The 17,205-nt window shown below is 41.2% G+C and overlaps 1 protein-coding gene across 2 annotated transcripts in view; it reads left to right on the forward strand.

The window, feature by feature from the left end:
• USP13 (ubiquitin specific peptidase 13) overlaps nt 1–17,205 on the forward strand; it is a 120,582-nt gene that overhangs the window by 82,449 nt on the left and 20,928 nt on the right. For both annotated transcript variants that reach the window (XM_059920575.1, XM_059920574.1), the window contains exons 14-19: nt 601–689; nt 3,115–3,234; nt 4,606–4,632; nt 7,782–7,925; nt 9,684–9,838; nt 11,373–11,529. In XM_059920575.1, coding sequence (XP_059776558.1) covers nt 601–689; nt 3,115–3,234; nt 4,606–4,632; nt 7,782–7,925; nt 9,684–9,838; nt 11,373–11,529 — 692 coding nt within the window. The remainder of the gene's footprint in view (nt 1–600; nt 690–3,114; nt 3,235–4,605; nt 4,633–7,781; nt 7,926–9,683; nt 9,839–11,372; nt 11,530–17,205) is intronic.

Below are 17,205 nucleotides of genomic sequence, written 5' to 3' on the forward strand. Positions count from 1 at the left end.
ACACACCTTTAGGATCCATGTGGCCATGGATTTTAGGTGCAGTAGTATTTTAATGAGGCCCTGGCATTTCCAATAGTCAGCCTCAACCAAATTTCCAATAAACCCTCCTTATGGCAACTCTGTGCTACCAGATAGAGACTCTTAGTGGGAGCAGGTTGGGGGTGTGTCAGGATTGCTCGGGGAGCTTTTTCAAACCTGATACACAAACACAATGCACAGGTGCCCACACACACCTACAAATACATATACTAAATTCTAGCAAGGGTTTTAGAAGAAAACAAATGTTTATGCTTGCAAACCACTTTTCAGAAATATAAAATGCCACAGCAAAGTAAAAGTAATAATTTTGCAACGTGCCCAGAATCATCGTCAGGGACAACATTGTCCTCTGTTAAACATTTTCTTCTCGTGAAAAGGCCAGGATGAACGGTGAGGTGGTGAGTGTGTGTCCACTCAGGTGTGTGTGTGCGTGTTCCTCCTCTTCAGTGCAGCCGCTGGAACTGCCGGGTGTGCCTCGGACACAGCTTTTGATGCTTCGTGAACTGTATTCATAATTCTTATTGCCTTGTTTCATTGATCTAATCCCCTTGTGTTTCCCAGAACATCTCGCTTTGCCTCATTCCCTGAATACTTGGTAGTGCAGATAAAGAAGTTCACTTTTGGTCTTGACTGGGTTCCCAAAAAATTTGGTAGGTATCTTTTGCATGCTTTTGCTTGAAACATCAGATTAGCTATTTAAAAAACACGGCATGTGAAAGAGCCCATGTGGCTGGCTGCCAGAAACAGTTTCATTTCATTCTTTTTCCATGATTCCCACTTTTCTCTTTTGAAAGATAAGAATATATGATAAGCATTGATAGTAAAAAAAAAAAAAAAAAAAAAACTTGCCACAGGCTAACCCATCCCTCTAATAATGGGTTCTGGAATGACCAGATTCTAAGAGAGAAAACAGGAGCCTGACGTTATCAAACCATGCCTCCCAAACTTTAACAGATCTTGCTAAAATGCAGGTGCTGAGTCAGCAGGTCTTGGGGTGGGGGGGAGGGGTGGGGGTGGGGGAGGGGTGCTTTATTCTAATACGTTCCTAGGTGATACTGATGCCGCTAGTGCTGCTGGTCCGAAAACCACGCTCGGAGGTGCAAGTGATTGAAAATATACTCTCTTCTTAGCGTCTCGCCTCTGCCTCTGAAGCAGGCAGGTGTGGCTCATGACACTTGCTTAAGTCATACGCATTTTGTTAATAATGACATGAGTATAGTCAGTTGTATTAAAAAGTCAAGAAAGGGACGTGACTTTGGCTGAAGTGGGCTTTCTTCTTGCTAATCTTAAAGGCCCTTGACCATTGTTAGAGGTTAGCTTTCCAGACAATGCAGAGGAACATTTTCTCCATCATCTCCATCGAATATCAAGGTGTTCCTAGGCTGTCCTCAGGGCCGTGGAAGGATGTACAGTTTTACCCTCTGATTTCTCAAGCGAGTACCTCAGACTGTTTGCCAGTCTTTTAAAGTTGTTATGTTTTTGAGCACTTAAAAAACAACAGTCAGTCCCTGTGCTGGTTAATTAAGCACTCATCTGCTCATCTGAAGGCGATAAGTAAAAAGAATGTGAAGTCGAGGGAGTGATTTCCCAGAAGCCTCTGGCACTAACAGTTTGTGTAGCACTTGCTTCCACGTGGCATTACGCAGCCTGTGAACGGTGAGCAGCCTGTGAGCCTGTAGCTTATCCTGCTCTTCCTGGTGGAATAATTTTGTGGGCAGGAAGGAGGGCAGAGGGCAGGCTGCTTGTTCACTCAGCCTTTCCTCCTTGGACCTGAGAGAGAAAACTGACTTCTAAAGACTTTGAACTGCTTTGGAAACAGTTTTCTTATTTTTCTTTGTCCTTGGAATATTGGTAAAGGATAAAAAACTCAGATCAGATTTCACAGTCTTGCTGAAATTAAAGCAGCCTCAAAGCTTTCTTTAATGAACCTGAGATTTTCTGCTGAGGGACAATTGTATTGATTTTGTTGGTCAGACATTGTGTTTGATTTTGCTGTCTGCTGAGATTTAAATTTTTTTCTAACTAAGCCTTTTCTTTGGGTGGTTGTTTTAAAATAGGATTTACATACCTAGCATCATAATTGGTTTTGGGGATAGTATTTTCAGGTTCTGTTTGCTAGCCTGAGAGACATGTCCTCCGCCAACATTTGAACCCATTTTCCACTATTACCATATCTGAATGTGTCCAGTACTAAATCTCAACAGGCTGTTAGACTGATACAGTTTGTATTTGAGTAAGTCAACACAATGACAACTGGGCTGAGAAGTTAAAAAAAAATGTTCCTCAAGACGAATACACTTGAGGTTCAATTAATTTCTTTAAAGCTTCATTCTTTATTACCTTAGGTAGAATAATCACAGTACCCATCATGATCTGAGAAAAGGCATAAACTACAGGTTGCAAACTCAGATGCCTAATGAGGACAGGGTGATAATGTAAATGAAAGAAGTAGGCTGGGTGTAAGAAACAGGTAGCGATAGCAGTCTTGGTCTTTCTTGGGTATTCCCATTTTGCATGAAGACGTGGATTAGGAAAACATTTTTCTGCCATAAGAATCAGAATAGCACAAATGTGATGCTCAGGGTCGTGGGAGTGGTGGGTCTGTGACGGACGGGCACGGAGGGTACACGGTGCCCTAGAGTGGGAGCTAAAGATCAGCCCCAGGCGGTTGTTGCCGCGTGAGACTGCTACAGGTGTTTGTTTTTCAAAATGAGTTGGAAATCTGGACTTCTGAATTACATTTTCCGATTTAAAAATTGGAATTTGTTGCCAACATTTTAAAAACATCAAGCAGAAAGTGTCTACAGGTGCTCTATGGGCTCCCAGTTTTTAACCTCTGGTTTCCCTCATTTGTTCTTGTTCAGTGTGAAACCCTGCCTCTGTGTTTCCCCTGACTCTGCATTAAAATCTTATCAGTCTCAATGAGTCTTCTGGTCCCGTGATTTACTCCAGGGAACTGTAAAGCATCCCTTGGCTCTGCCTAGACACTTGTGCATAGAGTTAATGGTGTTGGATTTAGGAGGTGATTGTGGGTATTTGGAGAGCCCAGTGAATATAATCTCTCTCGTTTTGCAGATGTTTCTATTGATATGCCAGACCTACTTGATATTAACCATCTCCGAGCCAGGGGGTTACAGCCAGGAGAGGAGGAACTTCCGGACATCAGCCCCCCCGTAGTTATTCCTGACTCAAAAGGTACCATCTACTGCCAGGAGGACCTTCTCGACCCCTCCCCCCTCCTCTGCTGGAATAGTCCCTTTTCTTCCACCACTCCGTTGTCCCTTGGTGCCTTCCTGTGTTGTAACCCACTGTGGACACACAGAAGTGAAGCCTGGCTGCAACTGTAAGCTTACAGTAGTCATGGGAAGAGGCACAGAGACCCATCCTGAGTGGCCGAAATGGGCCCGTGGAAATCACTGGCAGCAGAGGGCAGCAAATCTCCAGAAAGTTTTTAGGTTATGTTGCCTCTGACTTTGCCTCCCTCCCTGCCTCCCTCTTTCCCCTAATGGGCCTGTGGGGAAGAGAAGGGGTGTGTTTTCAGTGGGCTCTTCGTCTGGGGGAGCTGTGTCCTTCTTGGAGTACCTTTAGAGAACCGAAAAGGGAAATTCAACCATGTGTGTTGGTTTTAAAAATCTTGCCCATGTCTCACCTCCCCATCTTTGTCACTGCTTCATAGCAAGGGAGCGGTTTGAGTTTCTCTTACTCTCTGAACCTTAAAGTAGTCCTTGTTCAAAATACTTAACTTTTAAAGGGAAAAGAACATGCAAAAAACGATTGCCCTTGTGAGTCCAAGAGCAGCGTGGAGAAATCTTGGTTTCATTATTAGCTCAGTTATTCTGGTGAAATCACTTTCATTCTGGCTTTGTTTGCCCACCTGTTTACTGTTCACCTTCGTAATGAGTTAATTAGGTACATTAGCTAATAGTGCCAGATGGCTTGGGGCCCTGCCACCCCAGGATTTCCATCAGCTGAGCAGGGTATATTATTGGTGACCATGTTGGGGTAAGGTGAATCCAGGAGGAGCAAGATAGGATTCAAAATCGGCACCTGTGTTACATTCTTCTCTAAATGCTAAATTACAGAGGACAGAGAGCAGGGAAGGGGCCTGTAGGTGGGGCAGCCTGGGTAATGCGGGGTACAGGTGGTTCATTAAAGAGGTTCTAGAAAGAAGAGATCAGTCTTGAGTGTCAGAGACATACAAGATGGTTTATTAGCATTGCTCCTGCTTTCTCTCATGTTCAGTAACAGAGTCCTTGGTTTGTAATTATACAGAGTTCTTCGAAGTACAGGGAGAGAAATTATTTAGTTCAATAAGATGATCAGCAGAGCACCATGTTTATCTGCTCTAAATGCCTGAAACCTGGTATTCTCCCTCCTTCCTGGAATGACTTTATGTTGTGCAGGCTGGGGTGGTCTGATGGGGGTGGGGGGGGGGACGGAGGGGCTGACAACAGTGTGGGATCTCAAGGGGGAGTGGTGAGCGAGTGCTCCGGATTAACTCTTTCTTTCTCCAGAACACTTTGCCATGGTTTGGTCTCACTTCCCTCCCTCTCCTTTAATTTCCAGATCGCCTGATGAACCAGTTGATAGACCGTATGTATCTTTTACGTTTTTTTCTCAGTGTCCTACCGTTGTTACCGGTCTAACTCATTTATCTGTGGGATTCAGTAAAGGGGCATTGTTCTGTATGTGTGTATGTGCAGCTTTTCTGGTGGGCACAGTCCTTGGTCTGCAAGTTGAGGTAGCAGCAAATCCAGTGACGTGGTGATTCGGTGGCCCTGTGGTTCAGGAGAGTGAACATTAGTGTGAGAGTGAAGCAGCCCTGAGCTGGAATCTCGGCTCTGCCATTTGTGACTGTGTGATCTAGAATCATTAACTTAACTTCTCTGAGCCTCAGTTTCCTCGTGTGTGAACGGGGGATAATGATGCCATTTCTTCCCTCTTTGGCCACGAGTAGGCCTCCTTCTGCAGTGATGGCACAGTGGCCTGTCACTTTTTCCACTCCTGCTTCTGGACACATAATGAAGGTACACCACTGACAGGACATGGTAGTATTAATTAATACTCTTAAGGGTGTTAGTTCCATCGGATTGTTTGTTAATTTTGTAGTCGTTTAGTTCTTTAATCCTGTGAGAGTTGATACTCTTGATTTTCTAAAGAACATGAAAAAATAAACTATTTATAGTGAATATTTAGATATTAATTAGCAGGAAGGAGGAATGTGTAACACAAAATACTCTGAATCTTTTTGTCTACAAAGCCTTTCTGGAGACACTGTTGTTAATTTAGAAGTTCAAGTGTTTTACTTTGCACACGCCTTACGTGATCGATCACATGGCTTAGACCTCCCTATTTCCTTTCTTGGGTCAATTTTGATTTGCTGATTGCTGGGAAAGGCTGTTAGGGTCAGCGAGGGTCATGGGCGAACCATTGCCTCTGTAAATAATCTGATTGTAATGATAACAATATTTTTGAATGGTTACCATGAGTTATGTTGAGTTTATTACTCCATAAATTCTTTCAACTGTATTTAACTGTACTATTAATACAAAGCCCAGATTCTTATTTGAATGTCACGGTAAGAAGGGCAGACTAGGTGACCTTTTATAGAGGATAAAACTGAGACCTAGGAAGGTTCAGAGCTAGGACCAGAGCCAGGGCTAGGCTTCAAGCATGCTTTTCACGTCACTCGACCTTTTCTGGAATGTGAGGAGTTTCGATGCCCCTGACCCTGCAGAGAGCCGGCCTCCAGGCTCTTGCCCCAGAGGAGGTGATGGGTGGTTGGAACTGTGTCAGAGCCTGTCTGACTGTGAGCATTCAGCCATTTTCCATTTTCCTCCTGATCTAAGCCTGCTGTCTTATCAGCAATAACCTATGTTCAGCAGGAGAAAACAGTATTATCTTGGGTTAATTTACATTTATATCCTACCTTTCTCAGATATTTAGAAGGAATAACTTTGATTATTTTCTTATTCCAAAGTGAAAAGATATATAGAAATTATGGATTGGTGAAAACAGTCATCTCTGGTTTCATCTATAACCACTGTTAACATTTGGCATCTGTCCTTCTACTGTTCTTTGCCTGTGCCTGGCTCACTGTATTTTCCCCAAAATGGAATTATACATTTTCAATTTAATATGCTATTATATACATGCATACATTTATTAAGCTGCATTACTTTAACTGCATTCTAGGGAACAGGTCTTTTACAAGGTGTTGAAAAGTATTCTGTAGAAAGAGTTTCATAGTTTCTTTACCACAGGAGTCTTTTTTGTTGTTGTTGTTACTAAAATTTTAAAATACTTTTAATATTTTATTTGACTGAAGTATAGTTGATTTACAATGTGTTAGTTTCAGGTGTATAGCACAGTGATTCAGTTATACATATATATATCTATTCTTTTTTTAGATTCTTTTCTTTTATAGGCTACCATAAAATATTGAGTATAGTTCCCTGTGCTATACAGTAGGTCCTTGTTGGTTATCTGTGTTATATATAGTAGTATGTATGTGTTAATCCCAACCTACTGCAGGAGTCTTTATTGTAGGACTTTAGAATTTTCACTACATTAATGCACACTGTGAATTTCTAGAGAGAATTGAGAATGCAGGTTTAAAAAACTTATTTGACCGTGGAAGTCCCTTGTTTTGTGGTTCAGTAATTACATCTCTCTTAGAACACTAGGATTCTCTAGAACACAGTTGGGGAATCACTGTTGTCCTACATCATTGCTTTCTTAAAATTTTATCTTAATAGGATGTTTTGTGTATCCTCTTAGAGAGAACTTTGGTAAATACATTTTCAGTACAATTTTTGTAGAACAGATGCCTCTTGTTCTTCAGTTCTTCTACTGATTGCTGTCTTTAGCAGTTTTCAGTAGATTACAGACCTCAGGACATGGAAAACATAAGGGGTATGTTTTGTGCTCCTGTACCCTCCTCACATTTGGTATAATTTGAGAGCACTTTGTAGGTGTGTATGTGTACACACACACGGACACATACACATACATACACACCCATGTACAAGTATACATATGCATACAATCAGGTATATGTGTGCATACACATACAAACCTATATTTATGTCTGTGTATCGATAAACACACACTTCTCTACCAATATCTATATATTATTTTGAAAAGAAAACAAAACCTGTGTCTAAGCCGGAGATAGGTTTGTAAAGCAATCTTTTTTAATATCTTAAATGTATACAATTAACAAACACATTCTTTCCTTCTATCATAACATTGGGCTCTCCATTTCTCAGAGCTGATTACACCCTTTGATTGCTAATATATCTAAAGGCCTGCTATAACCGTCTGGGAGATTTAAGAAATAGGCTTTTTGGCCTGTAGATAATGCTTTTCTCTTCAAATTTCAGTCTCAAATTTCAGCAGTCCATAGGAGAGGCTGCTGTAGTGGTCTTGAGAGTGATGTAAGAGACTGAAATGGTTCTGGGAATACACTAGATCTCCCCATAGGAAATTAGAGAGTTGTTTTTCAGTGCTTGGATTGTTCAGGTAATTACCATGGTTCCTATTTAGGTCAAAGATAGAAACTCAACTCAAATAGCTTAATATTTGGATGGCTTAAAACAAAACACGGTTAAACCACCATGTACATATTAAACAAAATAGCCTGTTCTTTGGGTAGCATGTGGCTAAGGGGCGAAGAGAAGCTAAGACAAGAAGAAATAGGGTTGACGTTTTTACACCAGAATATCCTGTGTGCTCTGTAGCATCAGACATCGATGAGTCATCGGTGATGCAGCTGGCCGAGATGGGCTTCCCTCTGGAAGCGTGTCGGAAGGCTGTGTATTTTACTGGAAATATGGGAGCCGAAGTGGCCTTCAACTGGATCATTGTTCACATGGAAGAGCCAGGTAGGTGGTCAGAAAATGGGATGGCTTTGGAGTCTGATGCGATCCTCAGTGATGTTAAGCCTTGGTCCTCCTGTGTCCTCTGGATGTGTCCCAGAAAATGACCTTTCAGCTCATAATCTGCTGCATGAGGCTGGGGGATGGTTATTTTGCCCATGTAGCAAAGTCACAATCTTTGTCTTTCCTCCTTTCTTAAATAATAGCTTTGTTGAGATTAATTCACCCTTTTAAATTGTATAATTCAGTAGCAAAAAGACCATTGGGAAAGATATGGGATAAACTTGTAGCTAAGAGATGAGGAGGACTTGAGATAGAAAAATGTGCATGAAGAAATAGGGGCTGTTTAGTTAGCTTTTACTTTTATCCACTTTATTAAGCTATAATTCACATACCATATAATTTCCTCATTTAAAGTGTACATTTCAGTGTTTTTTTTAGTAGATTCACAGAATTGTGCCACCATCACCAGTTAATTTCCGAAAAGAAATTCTGTACACAATAGCAGTCACTTTCGCATTTCCCCTGCTCTCTCCAGCCCCCAACAATCACTAGTCTACTTTCCGGCTCTGTGGATTTGCCTATTTTGGATGTTTCATATAAATGTAATCATACAATATGAGATCTTTTGTTTTTGGCTTCTATCACTTAGCATAATGCTTTCAAGTATCATCTATGTTGTGGCATGTATTGGTACTTCATTCCTTTTTATGGCTGAATAATAGTCTGTTGTATGGATGTACTATATTTATCCTTTCATCAGTTGGTAGACATTTGGGTTGTTTCCACTTTTTGGCTATTATGAATAATGCTGCTATAAGCATTTTGTGTACAAATTTTTATGTGGACATGTTTTTATTTCTTTTGAGTGGAATTGCTGTGTCATATAGTAACTCCACGTTTGACTTTCTTAGAAACCACCAAATTGTTTTCAACAGTGGCTGTACAACATTCCCATCAGCAATGTATGAGGGTCCCAGTTTCTCCACATCCTCACCAACCCTCATTGTTATTGTTTTTATTATACCCAATCCATTGGATGAGAAGTGGTATCTCATTGTCGTTTTGATTTGCATTTCCCTAATGGCTAATGATGAACGTCTTTTCATATGCTTATTGGCCATTTATGTATCTTTGAAGAAATGTCTCTTCAAATCCTTTGCCCATTTTTAATGAGGTTATTTGTCTTTGTATTGTTGAATTCTAAGAGCTCTGGATACAGGTACCTTATCAGATATATGATTTGTGTCCTTTGAAGCACAAAAGTTTTTAATTTTGATGAAGTCCAATTTGTTTTTTTCTTTTGTCACTTGTGCTTTTGGTGTACCTAAGAAACCATTGCCTAACCCAAGGTCACAGAGATTTTCTCATATGCTTTCTTCTAAGAGTTCTGTAGTTTTAGCTCTGACATTTAGGCCAATGATCCATTTGGAGTTAATTTTTACATATGGTGTAAGGTAGGGGTCCAACTTAATTTTTTTCCATGTGGATTTGTCCTGGTACTATTTGTTGAAAAGACTGTCCTTTCCCCTTTGAATGGTCTTGGTAGCCTTGTTGAAAATCAGTTGACCATAGGTATGTGGGTTTATATCTGAACTCTCAATTCTATTTGATTGGTCTGTTGATCTATATGTTTATCCTTATGCCAGTACCAGACTGTCTTGATTATTTTAACTTTAGGTATTTTTTTCTTCTTAGCTCTAAAATGTTGTTTATTTCAAGACCCAAAAAAGAAAAGGGCCTGAGTGTGATTATTTTCCCCAGATTTTGCCGAGCCGCTGACCATGCCGGGTTATGGAGGAGCAGCTTCTGCTGGAGCCTCTGCTGGATTGGATAACCAACCTCCGGAGGAAACTGTAGCTCTCATTACCTCCATGGGATTCCATCGAAATCAGGCTCTTCAGGCGCTACGAGCAACGGTAAGCCTGGGAGACTGTATGTGAACACCTTCTTGTTGGAGGTAGTTTGTGTTTTGTCAGTAGCAACTGAAACTTTCCAATGTCTTTTGATCGTTTTGAATCATGTCTGTCTCATGCTATACCCCACCATGCCCCACAAAGATTTTTATTTGTGTGTAGTATATATAAAGCTAAAATAAATGATTGAGGGAATCATACAGAGATTTTAAGAATAAGGAGATATTTTAAAAAGGAGGGAGATAATACACTGGGGGCAAGTTGACCCAACTGAAAGAAACTCTGTATCATCTTAATGTTTATTAGCATGAGGTCAGAGACTTGACTTGGAGCTTGCTTGCGGCCTTAGAGCAAAGAGGGATGCTTGAGATTCTGTGTTCAATAAGGCAGTTCTTTAGGAGAAATTGTGCTTTTCTGATACCAAGACCTTGGAGCAATGTCTCTCAAAAGTCCTCATAGAGAAGTCTCCTTGGAATTCTCTGCTTTTGTTTCTCTCTACAGAGAAAGAAGGTTTTTCAGGTGTTTGTGAAGTCTTGATATTATCAGGAAAGAAGGGACCAGGAAACAGGAGTGTAGACGGAACCTTTCCTTTTGCAGTGCAGATATCTGTTTAGTATTGAGGGAAAGTACTTTTTTTTTCACACCATAATCCATTTTTGAGTGGATATCTGCTCCTAATTCCTTCTTGCTTATCCTGACTGGTTGCCTGCTGAGGTCCCTTGCTGAGGTCACAGCGGCTCTCTCCTGGCTCCGGGCAGCGTGGCTGGAAAAATCTGTTTCCCTTTAAAGTGCTTGAAATGTCTCAACCAGAGTTTGTTGTACGTGGGGTACTTGCTTATGCCCCAGTTATTTTACTTGCTTGACTGTTTAATTGGAGATTCTAACTACATCTAAACAAATTCTTTAACTCACCAAGTGATACCACAAAGGGAGAAGACAGAAATGATTTTTTGGTCCACTGATTTGAATTACATGGAGTTCAGTTTAAAACGATGTAACTTAACTAACCAGTGTTGTCATCGTTAATCAAGGCATCAATCTTGTGTCTACTGCAATTCAACCACTTTGCCAACATTTAGGAGAGGAGCTCTGACACAGTACTCATGTTGGCTTCCCTCTACCCTGCATGGTTATCTGCACAAAATACAGTTGGTAGAGAAGATAACGTGTGCAATTAGTGTGGCTTTGGAAAGGGCTGCACTGAAACAGATGCCTTTCTCTTTGGCATGTTGCCTCCCATCATTATCGGCATCAGCCCACAGAAATGCTGAGCTAAGACTGATATGGGCTTTGCAGTGCTGACCTGCTGCTGTGAGCTGTTTTCCAGCGAATCCAGTTACAGACTTCGGTTGGGAGACTTGCAGAATGTCCACGGAAAGTGTGTTTCATATGCAGGGTCAGAGCTTCTTACTCAGAGGCACTTAGGACTAATGAATTCAAGCCTCCTGTCCTATCTGCTTGACATCCTGGTTCAAATGGTCAGGATATAATGAGGGCCCGGGACTGCATACATCGTAAAAATGTTTTGTTTTATTAGAATAGTAACCTGGAAAGAGCACTGGATTGGATCTTTAGCCACCCTGAGTTTGAGGAAGACAGTGACTTTGTGATCGAGATGATGGAGAATAACGCCAATGCGAACATTATTTCTGAAGCCAAGCCTGAAGGACCTAGAGTCAAGGATGGATCTGGAAGTAAGTTCTTGACTTAGGGATTGTCTGAGCTGTCGTGATTGTACATTCGGTTCGTGCCCTTCCCTCCCACTCCTGAATATTAAAACCTTTGCCATCATTTAAAAGTTAGTACAGATCCCAGCTTCTCATAAATGGTGCACTTGGCCACTTCGCATAGGCCAGGGTGATCTGAGGAAGTCTTGGGCAGACTCAGTCGTGTCACCTGGTAGTGTGTGTGCCTCAGTTTAGTGCTGGCTCTGACTTTGTCTATCATTTGAGGTGAAATTTCATCGTGGACCATGAACGTTTTTGTCCAAAAGAGAGCATTTATTTTCGTGGTGGTAGTTTTTAAAGAGTTGAACAGCAGTCTTATAACCTTGACCCTGTCGTTGCTCATACCTCCTCCTGATCATTTTCTGAAGGGCTGTCCGGATGGCAGGAAGAGGTGCCATAGGCCCAAGGGGTGCCTTCCGTCAGCAAGCACTTACATATGTCACTCTGTGCCGAGTAGGGCTCTAAGCACTTTACCTAAGCACTCATTTAATCCTCACCACACCCATTTTACAAGTGAGAAAACAGAGGCCTAGAAAGATTAGGTAACCTTGCTCAAGGTCACATAGCTCTTCAGAGGTGGAGCCAAGATTCAGAGTCAGAATCCGTGTTCTTCACCACTGTGATACCCTGCTTCTCCGGCTGTCCTTGCCTACAGAATCGGAGCCCGGCAGCCATCGTCTCCTCCGGTCAGGTCCCAGCCTGCTTGGCTCTCAGTGTTATTTCCTCTGCACCCCCCAGACCTACAGCTTGCGTGCCTGGTATGGTAGCCACACCACCAGCCTACTCATCTGTCCTCAACCCTCTTCTCCCTACTTCCAGGCCTTTGTTCAGGCTAATCCTTAGCTGCGAATTGCCCCTTCTTTCCCATCACGGCACACTGAAATCCTCATCGTTATTCAGAACTTGGCCACAGATTCCATTTCTCTGGACCACTTTCCCAGGTTCTTGTCATAATTGGTCCCTCCTTACCTCACATGCTGGTAGTAATTATACCAATATTAACAATCCTTCCATTTGGGTCACGTTTCATCTTCACAGTAACCCTATGAGGTAGGTACCATTATTATCTCCATGCTGCAGATGAAGAAACTGAGGCAGAGAAGGCAAAGTAACTTGACAAGGTCACTGTGCTGGTGAGAAGTAGAACCAGAATTCCAACCCAAGCAGCCTGCCTGCAGAGCCTGTGCCTGTAGCCACTGTAACGTAGTGTTTGTTCTTCTGTTATTAGAGGTATCAGATTCATCTTGAGATAAAATTAGTTGGGTGAATACCTGTGTCTCCCAGCTGACTGGGAGCTCATGGAGGACAGAGGCTATTTTACTTTTATAAAGCTTGTGGTGTCCAGTGCATAGAAAGTACCAAGTAAATAATAATTGGATTTAATTAAATTTACCATAACAGCATTTGCTCCTATAATCGTATGGCTGTAGCTGTACTCATTAATGGTCTTACCAGACCTAACGCATATGTATTGATATAGCTCTAGAGACAGAGAGGGGGAGGGAAACTTTCTTCTTCTTTTATATAAAATAGAAATTTCTTCACTGAAGTTGTTTTAATCCAACTAGACTAGAAAAGGAGGAGCTGTAGTTCTCCCGACTTCCACATTCATCTAAAGGGTCTTGTATTACTTTTCGGAAATCATTGGCTTGCTTGAGACATTAAAAGCTGTTACGGACAAGCATTATTCAATAATTCACGAGCAGGATTTATTATGTGTTACATGCCCATCGGTTCACTCCTTCCTTGATTTTCAGTAATGGACTCTTCTTTAGGGAAGGTGAGTTCTTGCAGAAGGAATAAACCACAAGATGGGGCCGCTGTAAAGCTGCCAAGGTATTTGGCTGCAGAGGGAAGGAGAGTCTGATCATTAGGGTTTCCTGTGTTCTGATGGAGCTTGGAAGGACCAACCATTCTCTCAGAGAAGGTCATTAATTATACAAAACAGCCACAGCCTCTCCTCGGGCTTACTGAACTCAGGGTGACCTGCAGATACTCCTGGGTTTTGAGTTGCATCCTTGAATAGGATGTCATGATGATGTTTTTCACCACCCTTGAATTTAAAGGCACTCTGGGCCAAACTCTATGGCTTTACTCCTCATCGCTCCCAAATTTCGGCACTTATGGGTGAGGGTGGGGAAGGAGACAGTGATGCACTATGAGAAATCACGTATGGGATATGCAGAATCTAAGGGCAGTAGGAGGTGAAAAATTTAATTATGAAAAAAGCATAAACCACCCTAACTCACCAAATGCATTCTGCACTGGATTTTATAGAAGAACAGACGTTTTTAAAGTAACCTTTCAGCCGTGTGTCTGGCCCATGGGAGGTGATCAGCAAGTGAATGACTGAATGAAGAATTAAATGAATGCCAGGTGGTAGTGGTCACAGGGATAGTTTTTTAAATTACCTCCACTAAGTACCATTTGGAGGAATTAGCAGTGTACTGCTGTATTCTATTCTATTCCCTCTCACAGGAAAGGGAAAAGATGATTTCTTGTACTTTGCTGCATTAGCACCTGAACTCATATGTCACTTTTTTTCCTTTTACAAAAATTAACATTTATGCTGTTTCTTTTTCCTATAATTAAAAGGATGTATAATAATTTTAGCAACTGGAGAAAATACAGATATAGGAAAAGAGGAAAACGAAAATTACAATCCTGCTACCCAGTCATAACCCAGTCACTGTTAAATGTTTTGTGTATATTCTTTAGACCTTTCTTTGCAAATATATAAAAATGAATATAAAAATGTATATTTATAAGAATATAGCATTCTATTCTATACATGCTATTTAAAAAAATTTGAAGTATAGTTGATTTACAATATTATATTAGTTTCAGGTGTACAACATAGTGATTCAGTATTTTTATAGCTGACACTCCACTTATAGTTATTACAAAATAATGACTATATTCCCTGTTCTGTACAAGATATCCTTGTGGCGTATCTACTTTACACTATACATGCTATTTTATAGCCTGCTCTTTCTGTAACTGTGGGTGTACATTATGTAAATCTAGGTCATTGAACATATATTAATATTCCATTGTACCATAATGTATATACCTAATCTTAGCCTAGTTGTTGTTTAAATAAAAGATGATTTCAGAAAGAGTTTTAAATAATGGGGTTATTTGCACATTCAGAAGGTGATGGCAGTGATTTTTAAATAACACATTTCTTAGAGGATGAATGCAGTTCACAGAAGTACAACAAATGCCTCTTTCAATCTCTATTCAGGTGATAAACATTTGTTCAACTTTTCAGTTTCTTTCATTTCCCTCCTCCACCCCCTCCCTTCCTTTTTTCTCTATTAAAACTAATGCTGTAATGAACATTCTTGAGCTCTCCCTTATTATTTCTTTAGGGTAAGCTTCTGGAAGTGAAGTTTTGGGGTCAAAACTGCATATTTTTGAGATGTGAATACAGATGATCCCATCACCAACCTCCCCACCCCCTGCCCCGCCCAAAACACAGCCCTGTGCTCCTGTGCCCTGCCCTTCCCAACAGTGCTGTTGGTCGAGCACTCTTCATGTGTTTTATATCTTTATTGCCTAGTTGTTGTTTTTCTTGTGTTAATTGCTTCCTCATTTCCTTTGCCCATTTTCCCATTTTTATTGAGGTTTTTAGAATTTTTTTTTTATTGATTTGTATGAGAGTTTCAAATACTGTAAATTAGTTTGGGAATACCTCCTAGCTTTACAATATTGAGTTTTTCTGGCCAGAAACATGTTACCCTTTTCCTTTGCTTCGTATCCCCCTTCTCCCACCCCTGCAGAGCTATACGGTTTTCTTTATAAACGTCTTCTGCCTTTTTGGTTTAGTTCTCAGAATTACATTTTCTGTGTTACTTATGAATAACATTTTTCCCCATTATATTTTCTCAATTGTTCCTGCTGAATTTTGGAAAGTTCCTGGTCTTGTAATTGGCCATTCTCCAGGGATTTGATTAGAATTACATTAAATTCATAGGTTCCACTCCGGGAGATGTGTTGTATTCTGTGTAGGTGTTTGCATTCCCAAAACATTGTTTTTTACCTTTATTTTGGTTGGTGAATTGGCTTGGACATTTGACTTGGGGGTAATGAGGACAATTTAAAGGTTTAGGTGATTTCTATTTAGGAGCAAAATGGAGAGCCAAAACAGACAAACCAAGTAAAACCAACAACAGTGTTTTCAGGGTTCTTTTGTAAGTAGCAGGATTGCTGAGCCAAACTTGTCTAAGCAAAAAAGGGTGTCTTGTAATATAAAAGCTGGAAAGTCCCAGAAAGACTTGACTCTGGGCATGCCCTTGACCCCAGGACTCAAGCCCTTTTATATGAGTATATCTCTTGCCTCTGGGGTTGGTTCCAGTCTCAGACAGGCTCTCCCTCATGGCCACAAGATGGCTGCCAGCACCTCCTACTACTGTATCTTTCCAGCAGAAAGAGTCGTGTCCCAGAGTTCTCAGCAGATGTTCTGGGAATGTGAGAGTCTGTCATGTACCCTCCCCTGTCGTCATGTCCGAGCCGAGAAGGGAAGGGTTGGTCTCTTCAAAGCCATGGTTTGAGTGTGGGCCTAGACCAGCAGAATCAGCGTCACCTGAGAACTTGCTGGAGATGCAGATTCTTGGACCTCACCCAGACCTACTGAATTAGGCCCTCCGGGGGCGGGCTTAGCGAGGTGTGGTTTAACAGACCCTCCAGGTGGTTCTAATTCAGCTTAAATTTGAGAACCACCATTTTAAACAGCAAGATTAGGTTACTCTTACTTTAAGATGGAGGATCGCGGCCGCTGGGACATCACTCCAGCAGGTTAACGCTGAAAATAATGACAAGGTAGGTGTTTGAACTGGAAAACAGTGACTGGGATTAAAGAAGCACTTGTATCAAATTCTTCCTTTAGGGAATATGTAATTAAAAATTACTATTGCCATCTTTTTGAATGAGGAAGTAATGTCATTGCATGAAACTCTTTCATTTAAATGTTATCTACTTTGATTAAAAGGATTTGTGCTATTAACACTTGGTGAAATAGTAGCTGTCCTTTATTGAATGTCTACTAAGTGCCAGGCATTTCCTCTGCCGCTTTTCCCTGGCGCTTTTACAGCAAGGTATTCGGATGAGAAAGTGGTAGCTGACAAAGTTACCGACTTGCTTATGGTAGGACCACCTTGTAATTCAGGTCTGGCTGATTTTGAGCACTGCATTTTCTCCTTTGCCCCCTATTGAGTCATCCTATTTCAAGTTTTCTAAATTGGAACGGAGGCAGGAGCCTGTTTTTCAGAAGGCTCTATTTATTGTCGTGTCCTACCTGTTTTAAGAGCTGCACTTAACTTTCTGTTGAGTTTTTAAAATTTTTAAGAAGTGGGAAATCAAGTCATCAGTCTGACCTATCTGGGCTTCTGCCATTTGCAAAATCATTTCTGTTTCTGTGTTGCAGTTAATGAGCGTTTAATTTTTTTTTTTTTTTTAAGAACTCACTGATTGCCAACGTAATTAAAATGTGATTAGTCTGTGATTACTCAGAACCTGCGCTGGCCCCTTCAGCCTCATCGCTGTCATGGTGCAGACATCTCCTGCTGCAGCTGAGGATTTTCCAGCAAGGGGAGCAGAGAGACATTTCATTTACATAGTGGTGGGGCTCCCTGAGGAATG

Source organism: Balaenoptera ricei, chromosome 4, assembly GCF_028023285.1.
Source record: "Balaenoptera ricei isolate mBalRic1 chromosome 4, mBalRic1.hap2, whole genome shotgun sequence".
In the NCBI taxonomy this organism is placed as follows: Eukaryota; Metazoa; Chordata; class Mammalia; order Artiodactyla; family Balaenopteridae; genus Balaenoptera; species Balaenoptera ricei.